We start from the raw sequence: 14,037 nt of genomic DNA, 5'->3' as shown, positions 1-14,037 counted from the left end.
AATTTATTAAAGCATAATTTGTAATATTGATAATAATTTGTAATAATAGTTATAATATTTGATGATACTAGCAATGATTATTCAATTTTTGTTAGGAAGTATAATTTAATTCATAACTTTGGTACTCATAATTTATATCAGTAAAAATAATTTGTAGTATTGGTGATAATTTGTAATATTAGAGATTATATTTTATGATAATAGTAACCAACAATTCAATTTCTACTTGCAAACAATTTAATTAATAACATTGCTACTGATAGTTTTTATTGGCAATCCTAATTTGAAACATTGGTAACATTTCTATCAGGAGGAATATTTGATGTTAGTAACAATGACTTGATTTCTATATGTAATATAATCTGATTCTTTACATTAGTTCTGTTAATTTACATTAGAAATCGATTTTTAATACTGGTGAGAATAGACACTATAAGTAACAGGATCAATGATTTAAATCACACTTGTAACCACGTAAGTAAATTCATGGTGTTAATAAACCTTATCACAAATCAACTTCACCCTCCACATGCAGCACTGGCTGTACTCTCTGACAGCACACCATTGGTAACCCATCCATTGGCAATATTATTGCGGCAGGCACGACGCTTTTCCCTCCCGCCCACTCTCCTTTCCTCAGACTCACCATCTCTTTGTGATTGGGGTAGAAGGTCTGATCGATCAGAGGGAATTCCTCTGTTCCCAGTTTCTTGTGCAGTCGAACCATCTGGGCAAACTATGAGAGCCAGGAGAGACAGGTCAGCAAGTGCTTCACCTGGAGGGAGTCTCCAAGCTGGGACTCCAAGATTCCAAACTCCCTCAGTTCCCCCAAATCACAGAGCGATTTCGAGCGCCCACATGCATGCCTGCGCTATTCCCTCTGTCAGGAGCACCTTCCAGCCACTTACCACCCAGGGCTTGTCACAGAAGTTGTAGACAGAATGCAAAGAGTTAACGCTGGGGATTCCGGCATACTGCAGCCCGATGACCAAACTGCGGTAGTCTCCATTCCGTGCCATGCTGAAGGCGTGCTGGCGGATCAGCACAAAGTCCGGCTTCAGAGACCTGGGGTGGCAGGGGTAGGAGTGTTGAGGGTCCCCCCAGAAGTTCCTCACCACCCTTCGAATAAAGACCAAGTTTCTAAATCTGCACAGCTCCTAGAAATTGCAAAGTGGTTTCTCACCTCAGCACACATGCACAAGCTGTTCCCTCCACCACACACACCCTTTCTACCCTTTCCCCATCTCGTGACCCCCTTAAGCCTTTCCTACTGCTCCTCTCCGCACCAAGGTCAGCTTGCAGCTGTCCACTCAGCTCTGACAGCTCCCTGGTCGCAATCTCTCAGACTACTAGCTATCGTCAAAGGATGATGCCCAGAATAAATTCTAGCCTCAGGGCTGTTCCCTCTGCCTGAAACATTTCCCCCCTAGATATCTGCATGGACCACTGGTTCACCTCCTTCAGGTCTTTCCTCAAATGCCCCTCACACTATCAGTCTATCCTACCCAAATTGCAGACCCCTCTACCATGCAACAATCCCCACATTCCTTTGCTGCTATATATTTTTTCTTAGCACTTTTACATTTTCTTTTTTATTTGTTTACTGTGTGTATCCCACAGTAGAATGTAAGCTTCATGAGGGCAGAGGGGTTTTTTGTTTTGTTTTGTTTTTTGGTCTGTTTGTTCCCTGCCAGGTCCTCAGCACGTAGAATAGCTCCTGGTACATGGTAGGTGCTCAATAAATATTTGTTGAATGTAAAATGCTGAGAGCAGCACCTGGCATGCAGTAGATGCTCAAGAAATGTTTGTTGAATTAAAAACTGAAAAGTTTGGCTTGTGGTCTGTTGAAATCCTTGGTTCTTCTTCAGAAGAGAAGCTATGTTTCCACACTCTATACCGAAGTTCTTTTTTTAAAAAAATGAAATATATTTGACATATTACATTGTGTAAGTTTAAGGTGCACAACACGTTGATTTGATACATTTATATATTGTAATATGATTACCATTGTAGCATTACTTAGCACCTCTATCATGTCACATAATTATCATTTCTTTTTTGTGGTGGGAATGATTAAGATCTAGTCTCTTAGTAGGTTTTATGATTATAACACAATACTATTGTCTATATTTTCTGCGCTGTGCATTAGATCTCCAGGGCTTATTTATCTACTAGTTGAAAGTATGTACCCTTAAACAACATCTCTCCTATTCCTACACCCCCCAGCCCCTGGTAACTACCTTTTTACTCCCTGTTTTCCCAAGTTTGGCTTTTTTAGATTCCACAGATAAGAGACATCATACAGTATTTGTCTTTCTCTGTCTAATTTATCTCACTTAGCAAGCATAATGTCCTCAAGATCCATCCATGTTGTCGCAAATGGCGAGATTTCCTTCTTTCTCACGGCTGAGTAGTATTCCACTGTATATATATATCATACCTTCTTTATCCATTCATCCGTTGACAAACACTTAGGTTGTTTCCATGTCTTGGCTTGTGATGTGCCTAAGTTCTTGCTCATAGGATGGGTGGTGATATGGGGACTCCTCCTCAGCTCTAAGGGAGTCCTTATGCCGCTCCCATAACACTAAGGTACTCTTTTTATACTCACCGCATGACCTTCACCCCATTCCGAAGAACTTCCATGTCCACAGAGAATCCGCCATTGGCGTGAGCCACGAGGTTGAGATCAGAGAATTCAGCCTAGGAAGGAAAAAAAAAATCGGTGATTCATTCACATCACACAAAAATAACCACTCAGTTTTCAGTCTGGACAGTTGACCCCAGGTCCACCTGCCCCAACTAACCTGTTCTACTTTAATGTCAATTTCTCCATGGATCTTTTTCCCTTTGAAGTACTTCGCCCTGGAGAGGAAAAGCAGACCACATCCATCAATGTTCAAATCTCAGGAAGACAAAACCCAGACCAGTTCTTTGACCCCTTTGCCCCTTCATTGCCACTAGAGAAATCATAAAGTACTTTATAATTGTTGAAACACTTTGAAAAATTCAACAGTGCTTTGTAAACAGTAAAGTCTATTGTAATCCTCATGTAGGTGTGTAAATGTCAAAGGACGTTGCACACTATAAAATAAGTCCTTAAACCACAGAGAGCAAGCATTTCCCAAAGTATGATCAGCTTGTCATACTGCTATCATAAATGTTTTTGAAAAGCTTTGCAAAATGAAGAGTGCTTTGTAAACTGTAATATACTTTGAAAATGCATGGAGGTTTGTAAAAGGCAAAGAACCTTAGAGAATACATATATATGAAGTGTGCCTGGGTATGTCTCAGTGCCCGTGTCTGCTTGTGCTCCCTGAAGCATCCCTCTGCTCTCTGGCCCTTTCCCAAGGAGGAGCACATTCACCACGTGTGGTCGTGTGCTCTGAGAGACACAACAGCTGTAGGTGGGCAGCTGTATGAGAAAAGGAGGAGCAGACCGAGGAGCGCAGGCTGGCTGTGGTTCTACAGAAGCTGGAGGCAGCAATGATGAGGGTGGGAAGAAATGCAGCTGAGGGTGAGGGGAAGCCATAGGAGAGGGGTAGGAGCAGGAGTAGGCACAGCACGAACTGCTATGTCACTGTCCTTGGGCCCATCCCCAGCTGGGCTGGGTTTCCCGTGGCCTCCTCCTCCAGGCCCAGGATTCCTACCTGACAGGATTCTCCACAGACAGAAGCTCATCCCCAACCAGGTTTCTCATAGAAGGGGGATGAGGAGGGGAGCCACTCCCGGGGTCACCTACTTGCACACAGTCAGGGTCTCTGACACATACACATAGTATGAACAGGCCCTGGTGACTTCACTGACATGCTCCAAAGACCCCAAGCACAGCTATTTTCTCCTCTCTTTCTCTCTCTCTCTCTCACACACACACACACACTCCCTCACTGACACTGTCCTCTCACAAGTGTTAGAAGAGAATCTCTCTCAGAACTGCGTATTTTTCATGTATAAAGTGATGATGATAGGGGCCGGCCCGGTGGCGCAAGCGGTTAAGTGCGCGTGCTCCGCTGCAGCGGCCTGGGGTTCGCTGGTTCGGATCCCGGGCGCGCACCGACGCACTGCTTGGCAGGCCATGCTGTGGCGGCGTCCCATATAAAGTGGAGGAAGATGGGCACAGATGTTAGCCCAGGGCCGTCTTCCTCAGCAAAAAAAGAGGAGGATTGACGGATGTTAGCACAGGGCTGATCTCCTCACAAAAAAAAAAAAATAAATAAAGTGATGATGAGTGTAGAGTACATCACTATTTTTCAAACTTTTTTGACCATAAGTGTAGTGGATACTGTGATGCTTTGCTCAGATCTCCTCTTCAGGGCCAATGAACTCTGAATATCAGCTGTTGAAAGCTCATGGCTGCGCCCCACTGGGAATTGTCTTCTGTCACAGGAAACTGCCTTGGCCAAGGTTATATCTACTTCAGGTAGCCCATGGCTTATATCTGGTCTGTGAGTGAGTACAAAGGCCAGCCTCTTTGCCTCAGTACGGGCTGACTCTGAAGGGCCATCCCAGTACCAGAGCTCCCCCTAGGATCAGCTGAGGCCTCTGCCCAACCTTGCCCTCCCTACAGGTGTTGATTCCAAAGGCGCTCCTCAATAAGCCTCCTGCATGCAAATTTCTGCCTCAAAATCTGTTTCCAGAGAACCCAACCTAAAACAGTAGGCTAGAGAAGTCAAACTACAAAGAAGATTCTAATGGCATTCTGGAGCTAAGTCACCCAGAAGCCAGCAGGCAATGAAGAGCCATCATTGGTGGGAGGTGAAGCACAGATAGCTCCTGACATGCTGTAGCAACACAAAGCGTTCTGCAGCAGGTCTGGGCTGCGGTGCAAGCAGGATGCCACTTAGGCCATATTATCTGGCAGATCCTACGATACTGGAGGTGTCAGTAGTGGAAAAAGACGCAGTGAGTTTATTCTCCTGAGGGGGAGAATCACAGTGCAGGCTCTTGGGGTTTTGGAGCAGCAGTAACTTTTACTGACGGTGGATTGTAACGAGATATTGGCGGAAGGGAATGCACTTGATACTTGAGAGGTGTGAGGGAAATGGCAACCAGACTTGGGGCACTATTTGCTAAACGCCATTGATTATCTGAAGAAAGATTTGACACCCTCAGGGTGAAAAATCACCAACTCAAGGCAAAATGTGAAAGCCAGAGGACCTCCTTGGCTGCATTTAAGGAAACCTTAATCTCCTACAACCAGAGGGCAGATAGAGGGGAGGACCAGGCTTAGGACTTAATTGTAAGTGTAGCAGAGCTTCAGAGAAGGTTGAATTCTCAGGCCAAGCACATCTCCTAGGCCATTCTCAGGGCCCCAATGGGACAGAAATGGAACCCTGAGACTTGGGATGGGGATGTCTGGGAAGATGCATGTAACACCTTGAACTTACAGATTCGCCTGAACCCACCGGATCTATAGAAGTAGCCACTCCTCCTTGTTAGAATATAGACCTTCCTTCTGCTTGAAGATAATGCAGAGGCCTCTAATGAAGCAGGTTCCTTATAAGACAATTCTTGCCCCTTTCAGAATCCACCCCCTCTCCTTTCTCGGCAACCAGATGAATAACCAGGGTCAAATCCTAGCACAAGCTGACTGGAGAGGCCCTAAGCTTATAAAGGAATGAGAGGAACAATATGCAGAAGCTGAAGAATCTGGGTAACATGTATTGACAGGAACTGGGAAAGTATGCATGAGTATGGATCCTGAGGACAATGGATCAAGGGGATGGAACACGAAGTAGGAGCACTCTCCCTGGACACAGAACTTAAAACCCTGTCAAAGACTCTAGGAGATGTTGCTGAATCACTGCTAGGATGATTTGTGGAAGCTTGGAGAAAACAATGGCCCACACCAAGTGAAGCAGAAATGCCAGAACTTCCATGGCAGATTGTGAAAGAAAGGATCAAAGGGCTCAGAGAAGCAGACATGTTAGAGTAGATATACTACTTAAGTGTGGAAAACCCACCATCTGACTATGCTCTATGGGAGGGCCCAGAAGATATACCCAACTTGCAAAATCAATAAGGAATATGCTGGTGAGAGTGGCACCAGCTGTGTTGAGAAGCACAGTAGTGGTAAGGTAATAAATGAAGTCCTGGCCCAAGTCCTGCTCACCGTGGGTCCAGTGGGTCCACAGATCCACCCAGTGGTCACTTCCCCAGCTCACAAATGCATAATTGGAATGGACATATCTATAGTTGTCAGAACCGCAACATGGGTTCTTTGTCCTGTGGGGTAAGAGCTATTGTAGTGGGGAAGTCCAAATGGAAGCCTCTGAAACTACACTCCCCCCCCCTGATCAAAACAGTAAATCAAAGACAATATTATATCTATCCTAGGGGTGATGGTGGAAATCAGTGCCACTCTGAAAGATCTAAAGGACTCAAGGGTGTTAGTCCCATCATATCTCCACTGAATTAACTGGTTTGGCCCCTGAGGAGGCTGGATGAATCCTGGAGAATGCTTGTAGACTACTGCAAGCTCAACCAAGTAGTAGCCCTGATTGAAGCTGCTGTACTGGACATGCTGTCATTGCCAGAGCAGATTGAAAGACCTCAGGTACGGCAGGTGGCCACTCATTCAGTGAATCAGAAGAGAATCAGAAGCAGTTCACACCCACATGGGACTGACAACAATATTCGTTGATAGTCTTGCCATAGGGCTATGTTATCTTTCTCACTCTGTGTCATCATATAGTCCAAAGGGACCTGGACCATCTGGACATCCCACACAATATCACACTGAACTGCTATATTGATTTCATCATATTGATTGGGCAAGATGAGCAAGAGATGGTTAGCACATTGCCTTCATAAGACATATGTACTTCAGAGCGTGGGAGGTAAACCCTACAAAGACTCAAGGGCCTGCCATGTTAGTAAAATTTTGGGGGATCTAGTGGTCCAAGGCATGCCAGGTCAGCCCCTCCAAAGAATAGGGCAAAGCATTACATCTTGCACCTCCCACCATGAAGAAAAAAGCACACCTGGTGGGCCTCTTCAAGTTCTGGGGGCAGCTTATTCCACACCTGGAAATACTGCTCTGACCCATATTTCAGGTGACACATAAGGCTGCCATCCCTGAGTGGGCGCCAGGGCAGAAAAGGGCTCTGTAGCAGGTCCAGGCTGTGTGCAAGCAGTCCTGCCACTCAGGCCATATGATCTGGCAGAGCCTATGATGCTGGAGGTTACAGTAGTGGGAAAAGATGCAGTGTGGAGCTTATGGGAAGCCTGAGTGGGAGGCCTTTGGGGTTCTGGAGCAAGGCCATGCCATCTGTAGCAGAGAATTACATGCCTTTTGAGAAACAAATCCTGCTGCAATACTGGGCCCTGATAGAGACAGAATGCTTGACCATGGGGCACCAAATGACCATGCATGCAGAAGTGCCCATTATGAGCTAGGTCCTGCCAGACCTGCCAAATAATAAAGCCAGATGGGTCCAGCAGGATCAAGCAGGATCAAGCAAGCTACCTGGGCAGGTAACCCAGATGCCCGTCATCCACAGTTGCGCTAGTGTCTCCCTCAGCTCACTAAGGGGACTTCTTACAACCAGCAGATGAAGGAAGAAAAAGCTGAAGCTTGGTTCACAAATAGATTGGCTTGGTATGTGGATGGAAGCCAAAAATGGACAGCAGCTGCAATAGAGCCCCACTCGGAGTGGCCTTGAAAACAGGGGCAGAGCTCCCAATGGGCAGAGCTTTGGGCTGTGCACCTGGTCATCTACTTTGTGGGGAAAGAGAAGTGGCCCAAGATTAGAAAAAATATTCACTGATGGGCAGTAGTGAATGGCTTGGCTGATTAGTCAGAGGCCTTGAAGAAAAAACATTGGAAGATTAGGACAAGGGGTTCTCAGACACAGAAATGTTGGTGGACATATGGGAGTGGGCAAAAAGTGAGAAGTGAAGATCTGTTTTGTGTGTTAACACCCACCAGACAGCATCCACCATGGAAGTGGCACTAAGCAACCAGGTAGACAGAATGAGTCAGCCAGATGATGTCAGCCAGCCTCTCAAATCAGCCACCCCAGTGCTAGCAGATGGGCACATGAATGAAGTGGCAAGAGTAGCAGAGATAGAGGCTATTTGTGGGGTCTACAGATTCATTGCTGAATGTCCAATCTGCCAGCAACAGAGACCAAAACTGAGTCCCTGACGTGGCACCATCCCTCAAGAAGACCGACCAGCCACTTCATGGCAAGCTGACTACACTGGGGCCCTTCCACCCTGGAAAGAGTAATGATTCATCTTGACTGGAATATTCTATATATGGGTTTGCCTTTCCTGACTGCAAGAGCATAGCCAGCATCACCGTCCAAGGGCTTGCACAATGTTTGATCCACCAGTATGGGATCCCACATAACACTGCATCAAACTGAAGGACACACTACAGCAAAGGAGGTGAAAAGTGGGCCCAGGACCGTGGAATCAACTGATGACATTATATACCACACCACCCAGAAGCTGCTGGCCTGATAGAACGAAGGAACAATCAGACCCCAGCTTGGAGGTGATACCGTGCAAGAATGGAGCACCATCCTCTAAACACGGTGTACACTCTAAATCAATGACTGTTGTTTGTGCTGTGTTCCTAATAGGTAGAATCCATGGGTCTCAGAACTCAGAGGTGAAAGTAGGAGTGGCACAGCTTACCATCAATCCCAGTGATGCACTTTTGGAATGTGTGCTTCCTGTTCCCTCAGGGCTCTGAAAGGTTAGAGGTCCTGGTTCACCAAGGGGGAACACTGCTACCAGGGGACACAGCAAGAATCCCATTACATTCTAAGCTTTGACTGCTACCTAGACACTTCAGGTTTTGCATGCCAATGGACATGAAAAGGAGTCACTGCCTTGGCAGAGGTATGCGACCCTGATCATGAGGAGGAGGTAGGGGTGCTGTTACACAGTGGGGGCAGGGAGGAATATGTTTGGCACCCAGGTGATCTGCTTGGGCATCTGTTGGTACTCCTTGCTCAACTTTGATGGCAAATGGACAAGTACTACAGCCACAGCCTGAGGAGAGCCTCGGGACCAAGGGCTCAGAGATTCCTCAAGGATGAGGGAAAGGATCACTCACCAGGTAAGCCACTGAGACCAAGAGACGTGCCAGCTGAGGGTGAGGGGAATCCAGAAGGTATAGGAGAGGAAGGAGACTGCATATCATTTATTTATGCCGCATTATCAACTGCAGTGGAGGCTGTAGTTCATCCCACTACCTGTTCTTGCAAATTTCCCTCAGAAAACAAGATCAATTACAATCCTGGAAATGCTGTTCCCAGATGGGATGAACTTACTCTAAGGAGCAAGTGAATCTGAGCAGTACAGGGGGTGGACTGTGTGCTCCACCCAGATCCTCACCACCCTCCTTCTTCAGGTCTTCACATTTGTCCCCCAGCTTCTGGGGATAGCTGTTGCTGAAGGCTCATAGTGCTGTCCCTCACTGGAAATTGCCTTCCCCAAGATCATGCCTCTCCCCAGGGAGCAGCATGAGGCCAATGACGGACCGATGCAGGAACACAAAAGCCTGGACACCCCACCTCCATTGGGACACCTCTGAAGGGTCATCCCAGCTCCAGAGCTTCCCAGATGACTGGCTGGGGCCTCTGTTGTGGCTGCATCAGAACTCAACCTTTCCCTCTGCCAAATCCTGCTTCTCCCACTCCTCCCCCGCAACAGGTGTTGTTCCCAAGAACTGTCCCCAATAAATCTGCATGCAAGTCTCAGAGCCTCAGGGTCTGCTTCCAGGGGAGTCTAAGAAAAGAAGCCAGAAGAAAAAATATAGTTTATATAACCTACTATACACATATTTACATAATAACCTACCCTATATATGTAATATATATTATGTAAGACACATATGTTATACAGAAAATATAATATAGTATGTCTAATATAATATATTGTATATTACATATTATGTGTAGATGTATCTAGAATGTATAGTAGAATGTATATAAGTATACATATTTTGGAATAAAAGTTTCAGTAAATAATTACCTTTACTATGTGCAATGGGGTCTGATATTTCCTGTTCTATTTTTTCCATTTCATGAAGAAAAACATACACATATATATTATATACTATAAACCCATTGTAGAACAAATGTATTATATAGCATATGTCACATATAATATATGGTTTACATTATTGATTATATTTCTTATTAGAGTAACAGTTTCACTAAATAATAATTCCACTTACTATGTGCAATACACTCTGTTATTTTCTATTTTCATTTCTCCTACTTTATGAAGAAAATGAAATGCTGGTCACAAGTCGATAGGTGATGCACAGTTTGAAAAACACTGGACTAAATTATCTCTAAAAAGGGGAGATGAGTCTTAACTCAGAGTTTGCAACTTTAAACCACGATGGACTCAAGACCCAGGAAGGCATGAGAGTGGTGAGGTTTGGTGGGAAAGGCGTCAGACTGTGCAATCCATTACCGAGTTTGCACAACTTCTCCTTTATTCCAGGCTGAAACCTCTAAAGCTTGCATGCTTCTGAATGCCTGCAAGTTGGTGATGCAGAGGTCTCTGTTCCCCACACGGAGCCTGGTGTCCATAGGCTCTCTCCCTTTATCCATCCCACCCCAGCTATAGTAGACACTAAATAAATATTTGCTAGATTGCCTGGAAGAAAAGACTGGAGCAGCTGCTGGGATAAAGGGAGGCTTCTGGGATGTATAAGTGGAAAGGAAGAATCTTTCACTGAATTCAGCAAGTGCTCAATAAATGCTTGCTGGACAAGTTAGAAGAAAAAATGGAAAACACTGGACTTGTGATTATGGAAAGGGGAAGGGTCTTGTCAGTATTCAGTAGATAATTAATAAATGCTTGATGGAACGAAGGAAAAAGCAGCAAAGAACCTGCCTGGAGGGTCGGAGTGGAGAAGGGCAGTCGAAAGGAGAGTGGTTACCAATATAGAGCAGGGGCCTCATTAAGGTTAGTTGACTTCAATGGAGCAAATTTAGCTAGCAAGATGGCATCTGTGTGAGTGGGTGTTGGTGAAGGAATTGCAGCATGTGTTCAATACATGCTTTATGGGTTTATGGAGAAAAGAGTACAGGAGCCTGCTGCAGGGATGGGAATGTGGTGGTTTGAACAGAATACAGTAAGAGATTAATAAATGCTTTTTGGATTAATTGGGCCGGAAAGGGCAGTTGGGAAGATGGCTACTAAGTGGGGAAGGGGACCTAGCCAAAATACAGTAGGAGCACATTATGAGCTTTCAGGACTGTGTAGTGTGAAAGGCAGGATGGAGATTGCTGAAGGGGGATTTAGGGCTACAAGAAGGGGAGGAGAAGAGGCATTGAATACGGGGTCTTAGTAGTATATAATAAGTGCTCATTAAATGATTGTGGGGCTGAATGGAGGAAAAGGTATAGAGAAGCCAGCTAGTGGTTGGGATTAGAAGAAAGTGGAACTGAAGGAGGGTTCCTCCTACTATATAGTAGTGCTTAATAAATGCCTCCCACACTCTGACACATGGAAAGTATGCAATACATATCTGTAGAATGAATAAATGGCTCTAAATAGAGAGAAGGGCTGCTGGGTAAGGGCTCCTCGGGGTAGAGGTGATCTAACCAGTACAGAGCTGGTACTCAATAAATTTAGGCTGAAGTAGACCCCTGGAGAGAGAGCTCTTGAGACAGGGGCAGGAACTTCCAGACTTGGAAAGAGGAAGTTGAGAATGGCTCTTTATAGTAACTGGTGCTCAATAAGTGTTTACTGGTTTAAATAGAAGAAAGGCCCTTTGAGGTATGTACTTAAGATTGGGAGAGGGAATCCTACGGATACTGAAGGGAGTGGGGAAGGGGTAACCCTTGTAAATTGGGCTCTGGATTTATCAAAGGAAAGGACCCTGGGGAGAGGCTTTATGATTAGCACAGGTTCTCCTACAGGTAATGCAGGGGAGTGTACCCCCTACATACAACAGGTACTGCATACATGCTCACTGGATCCACTGGAAGAAAAGGACTTTTGAGAGGAGGTATGAACATAGAGCATACAGAAGGCACTCCATAAATGCTCACAGGAGCTATTGGATGAAAAGACCTTTAGGAGAAGGTGATTAGAACTGAGCACCTGGCAGACAATGAATAAATGCTCACTGGATCCATTAAAAGAAAAGGTCTTTGGTGGGGGGGGCTAGGGATGGGCATACAATCACTGGATCCACTGGAGGAAAAGTCTTTTGGGGAAGAGGAATGGGGATGCAGAAATTGATTTATGTAAACTTCTAATTCACCATCCACAGGAGGAAAGGTTTTTGTGGAGAAGGCACAGAATTAGGCACACAGCAGGTGCTGCACAAATTCTTCAAGGAGTGATTAAAAACAAAAGGTCTTTGGAAAGAGGGATTGAAATGGTGCACACAGCAAGTGCTAGATATCTGATCATTGTATTAAATGGAGGCAAAGGCCTTTATGGACAGGGTCTAAAGTTGGTCATGCAGAAGGTGCTCAATACATGCGGACTGAAGCCACTGGAGGAAAAGGTATTTGGGAAAGGGTTTGGGGATGGGGTAAACACCAGGCACTCAATAAATGCTTGCTGAATACATTAGAGGAACGAACCTCTAAAGAAGGGTCACAGAGTGTGAAGGTGATAAATGCTAGGTGAGTCCACCAAAGGAAAGGTCTTTGAAAAAGTAGTTGAGAACGGGGGATAAAGGAGGCATTCAATAAACGCTTTCTAGATCCATCGTAGGAAAACGATTTTGGGGAGAGTCTGAAGATGAGTCACACACTGAAGGTTCAAAAAATGCTCAAGGAACTCATTTGAGGAAAATGATGTTTGAGAAAGGGGCTTGGGGATGGGGCATACATCAGGCACTTAATAAATGCATCCTACATCCTTTGGAGAAATAGGCCTTGGAGAGGGGGCCCAGAGTTGGAGCACATAGAGGGCATTCAATAGAGGTTCACAGGATCCATTAAAGGCAACACTTTTGGTGAGAAGCTGGGGTGGGATACACAACAGGCACTCAATCAATGTTCACTAAATAGTTTAAAAGGTCTTTGAGGAGAGGGTTGGGGTGGGGCACATAGCACACTCCCGATACATGCTCACAAGATCTATTAGAGAGAAAGCCCTAGGGCAAGAGTTGAGGGGGACAAGACAGGTATCAAGCTCTCAGTGAATGTTCACAAAATTCATGGCTCCCTGATGAGGCACACTGCAGGTACTTGATAAATGCTCACAAGATCCACTAGAGGACAAGGGCTTTGGGGCGAGGGTTGGGGGGGCAGGGCACATTAGGCTCTCGAATGCTCACAGGATATATCGAAGGATATATTTGGGAAGGAGGTACACAGCAGGCGCCCGATAACTGCTCCTTGTATGGATCAAGAAGGCCCGGGGTGGGGGGGGGTTGGGGGTCGGGGGGGGCACACAGGAAGCGCCCAGAATAATAATATAAAGGAAAAGGGTTTGGGCATGGGGGCCAGGTGCCTTGCACACGAGCAGTGCTCAATAATTGCTCGTCACGAACTATCTGGGAACCCAGGCCCACGGGAAGACGTCCGCAGCAGTGGCTTACCAGTCAGTGTGGGGCTCGTCGATGACCAGCAGCACCCTGGCGGCGGCGCCCCCACGGCCTGCGCCCCCAGAACCGCCGCCCACCTGCTCGCTGAAGGTAGCGGCCGCGGCCGCTGTGGTCTGCTTAACCGCGTTGGACAGCGACGAGAAGAAGCCACCACCCCCTGAGGACCCGGGGCTAGGGGCGGCAGGAGAGGCCACGGGGGCGGCCGCGGAGGCCCTCTCAGCAGTGGCGGTCGCGGGACCGGGCGTGGCTCCGGGGCTGGGGGCAGCAGGTGGCGGCGGGGGTGGCTGCGGGCGCTGCAGGTCTGTCATGTACCCATTTGGCAGATTGGCCATGAAGTTGCTGTCCGACAGGCGGCGCCGCAGGTAGTTCATGGCTGCGGCGCGGGGCAGGGGGTCCTAGGAGCAGTCTGGCCAGGAACCGCGGGGGCAGACCGCGCTGGGCCCAGGAGCACCTCTGTGCTCTCAGGCACGACGCGACTCTGCCGCTGCCCGCTG

The 14,037-nt window shown here is 46.6% G+C and overlaps 1 protein-coding gene across 2 annotated transcripts in view; it reads right to left on the bottom strand.

The window, feature by feature from the left end:
* SYN1 (synapsin I) overlaps positions 1 to 14,037 on the bottom strand; it is a 44,259-nt gene extending 30,222 nt beyond the window's left edge. For both annotated transcript variants that reach the window (XM_004434993.3, XM_004434995.3), the window contains exons 1-5: positions 13,538 to 14,037; positions 2,808 to 2,865; positions 2,612 to 2,703; positions 909 to 1,065; positions 647 to 736 (exon numbers count right to left, since the gene is read on the bottom strand). In XM_004434993.3, the coding sequence (XP_004435050.1) occupies positions 647 to 736; positions 909 to 1,065; positions 2,612 to 2,703; positions 2,808 to 2,865; positions 13,538 to 13,914 (774 nt within the window). In that variant the 5' untranslated portion in view covers positions 13,915 to 14,037. The remainder of the gene's footprint in view (positions 1 to 646; positions 737 to 908; positions 1,066 to 2,611; positions 2,704 to 2,807; positions 2,866 to 13,537) is intronic.

The sequence above is a fragment of the Ceratotherium simum genome, chromosome X, assembly GCF_057802395.1.
Source record: "Ceratotherium simum simum isolate JZ-2026a chromosome X, ASM5780239v1, whole genome shotgun sequence".
Lineage (NCBI taxonomy): Eukaryota > Metazoa > Chordata > Mammalia > Perissodactyla > Rhinocerotidae > Ceratotherium > Ceratotherium simum.
This window is presented reverse-complemented; position numbering and strand designations above follow the sequence as displayed.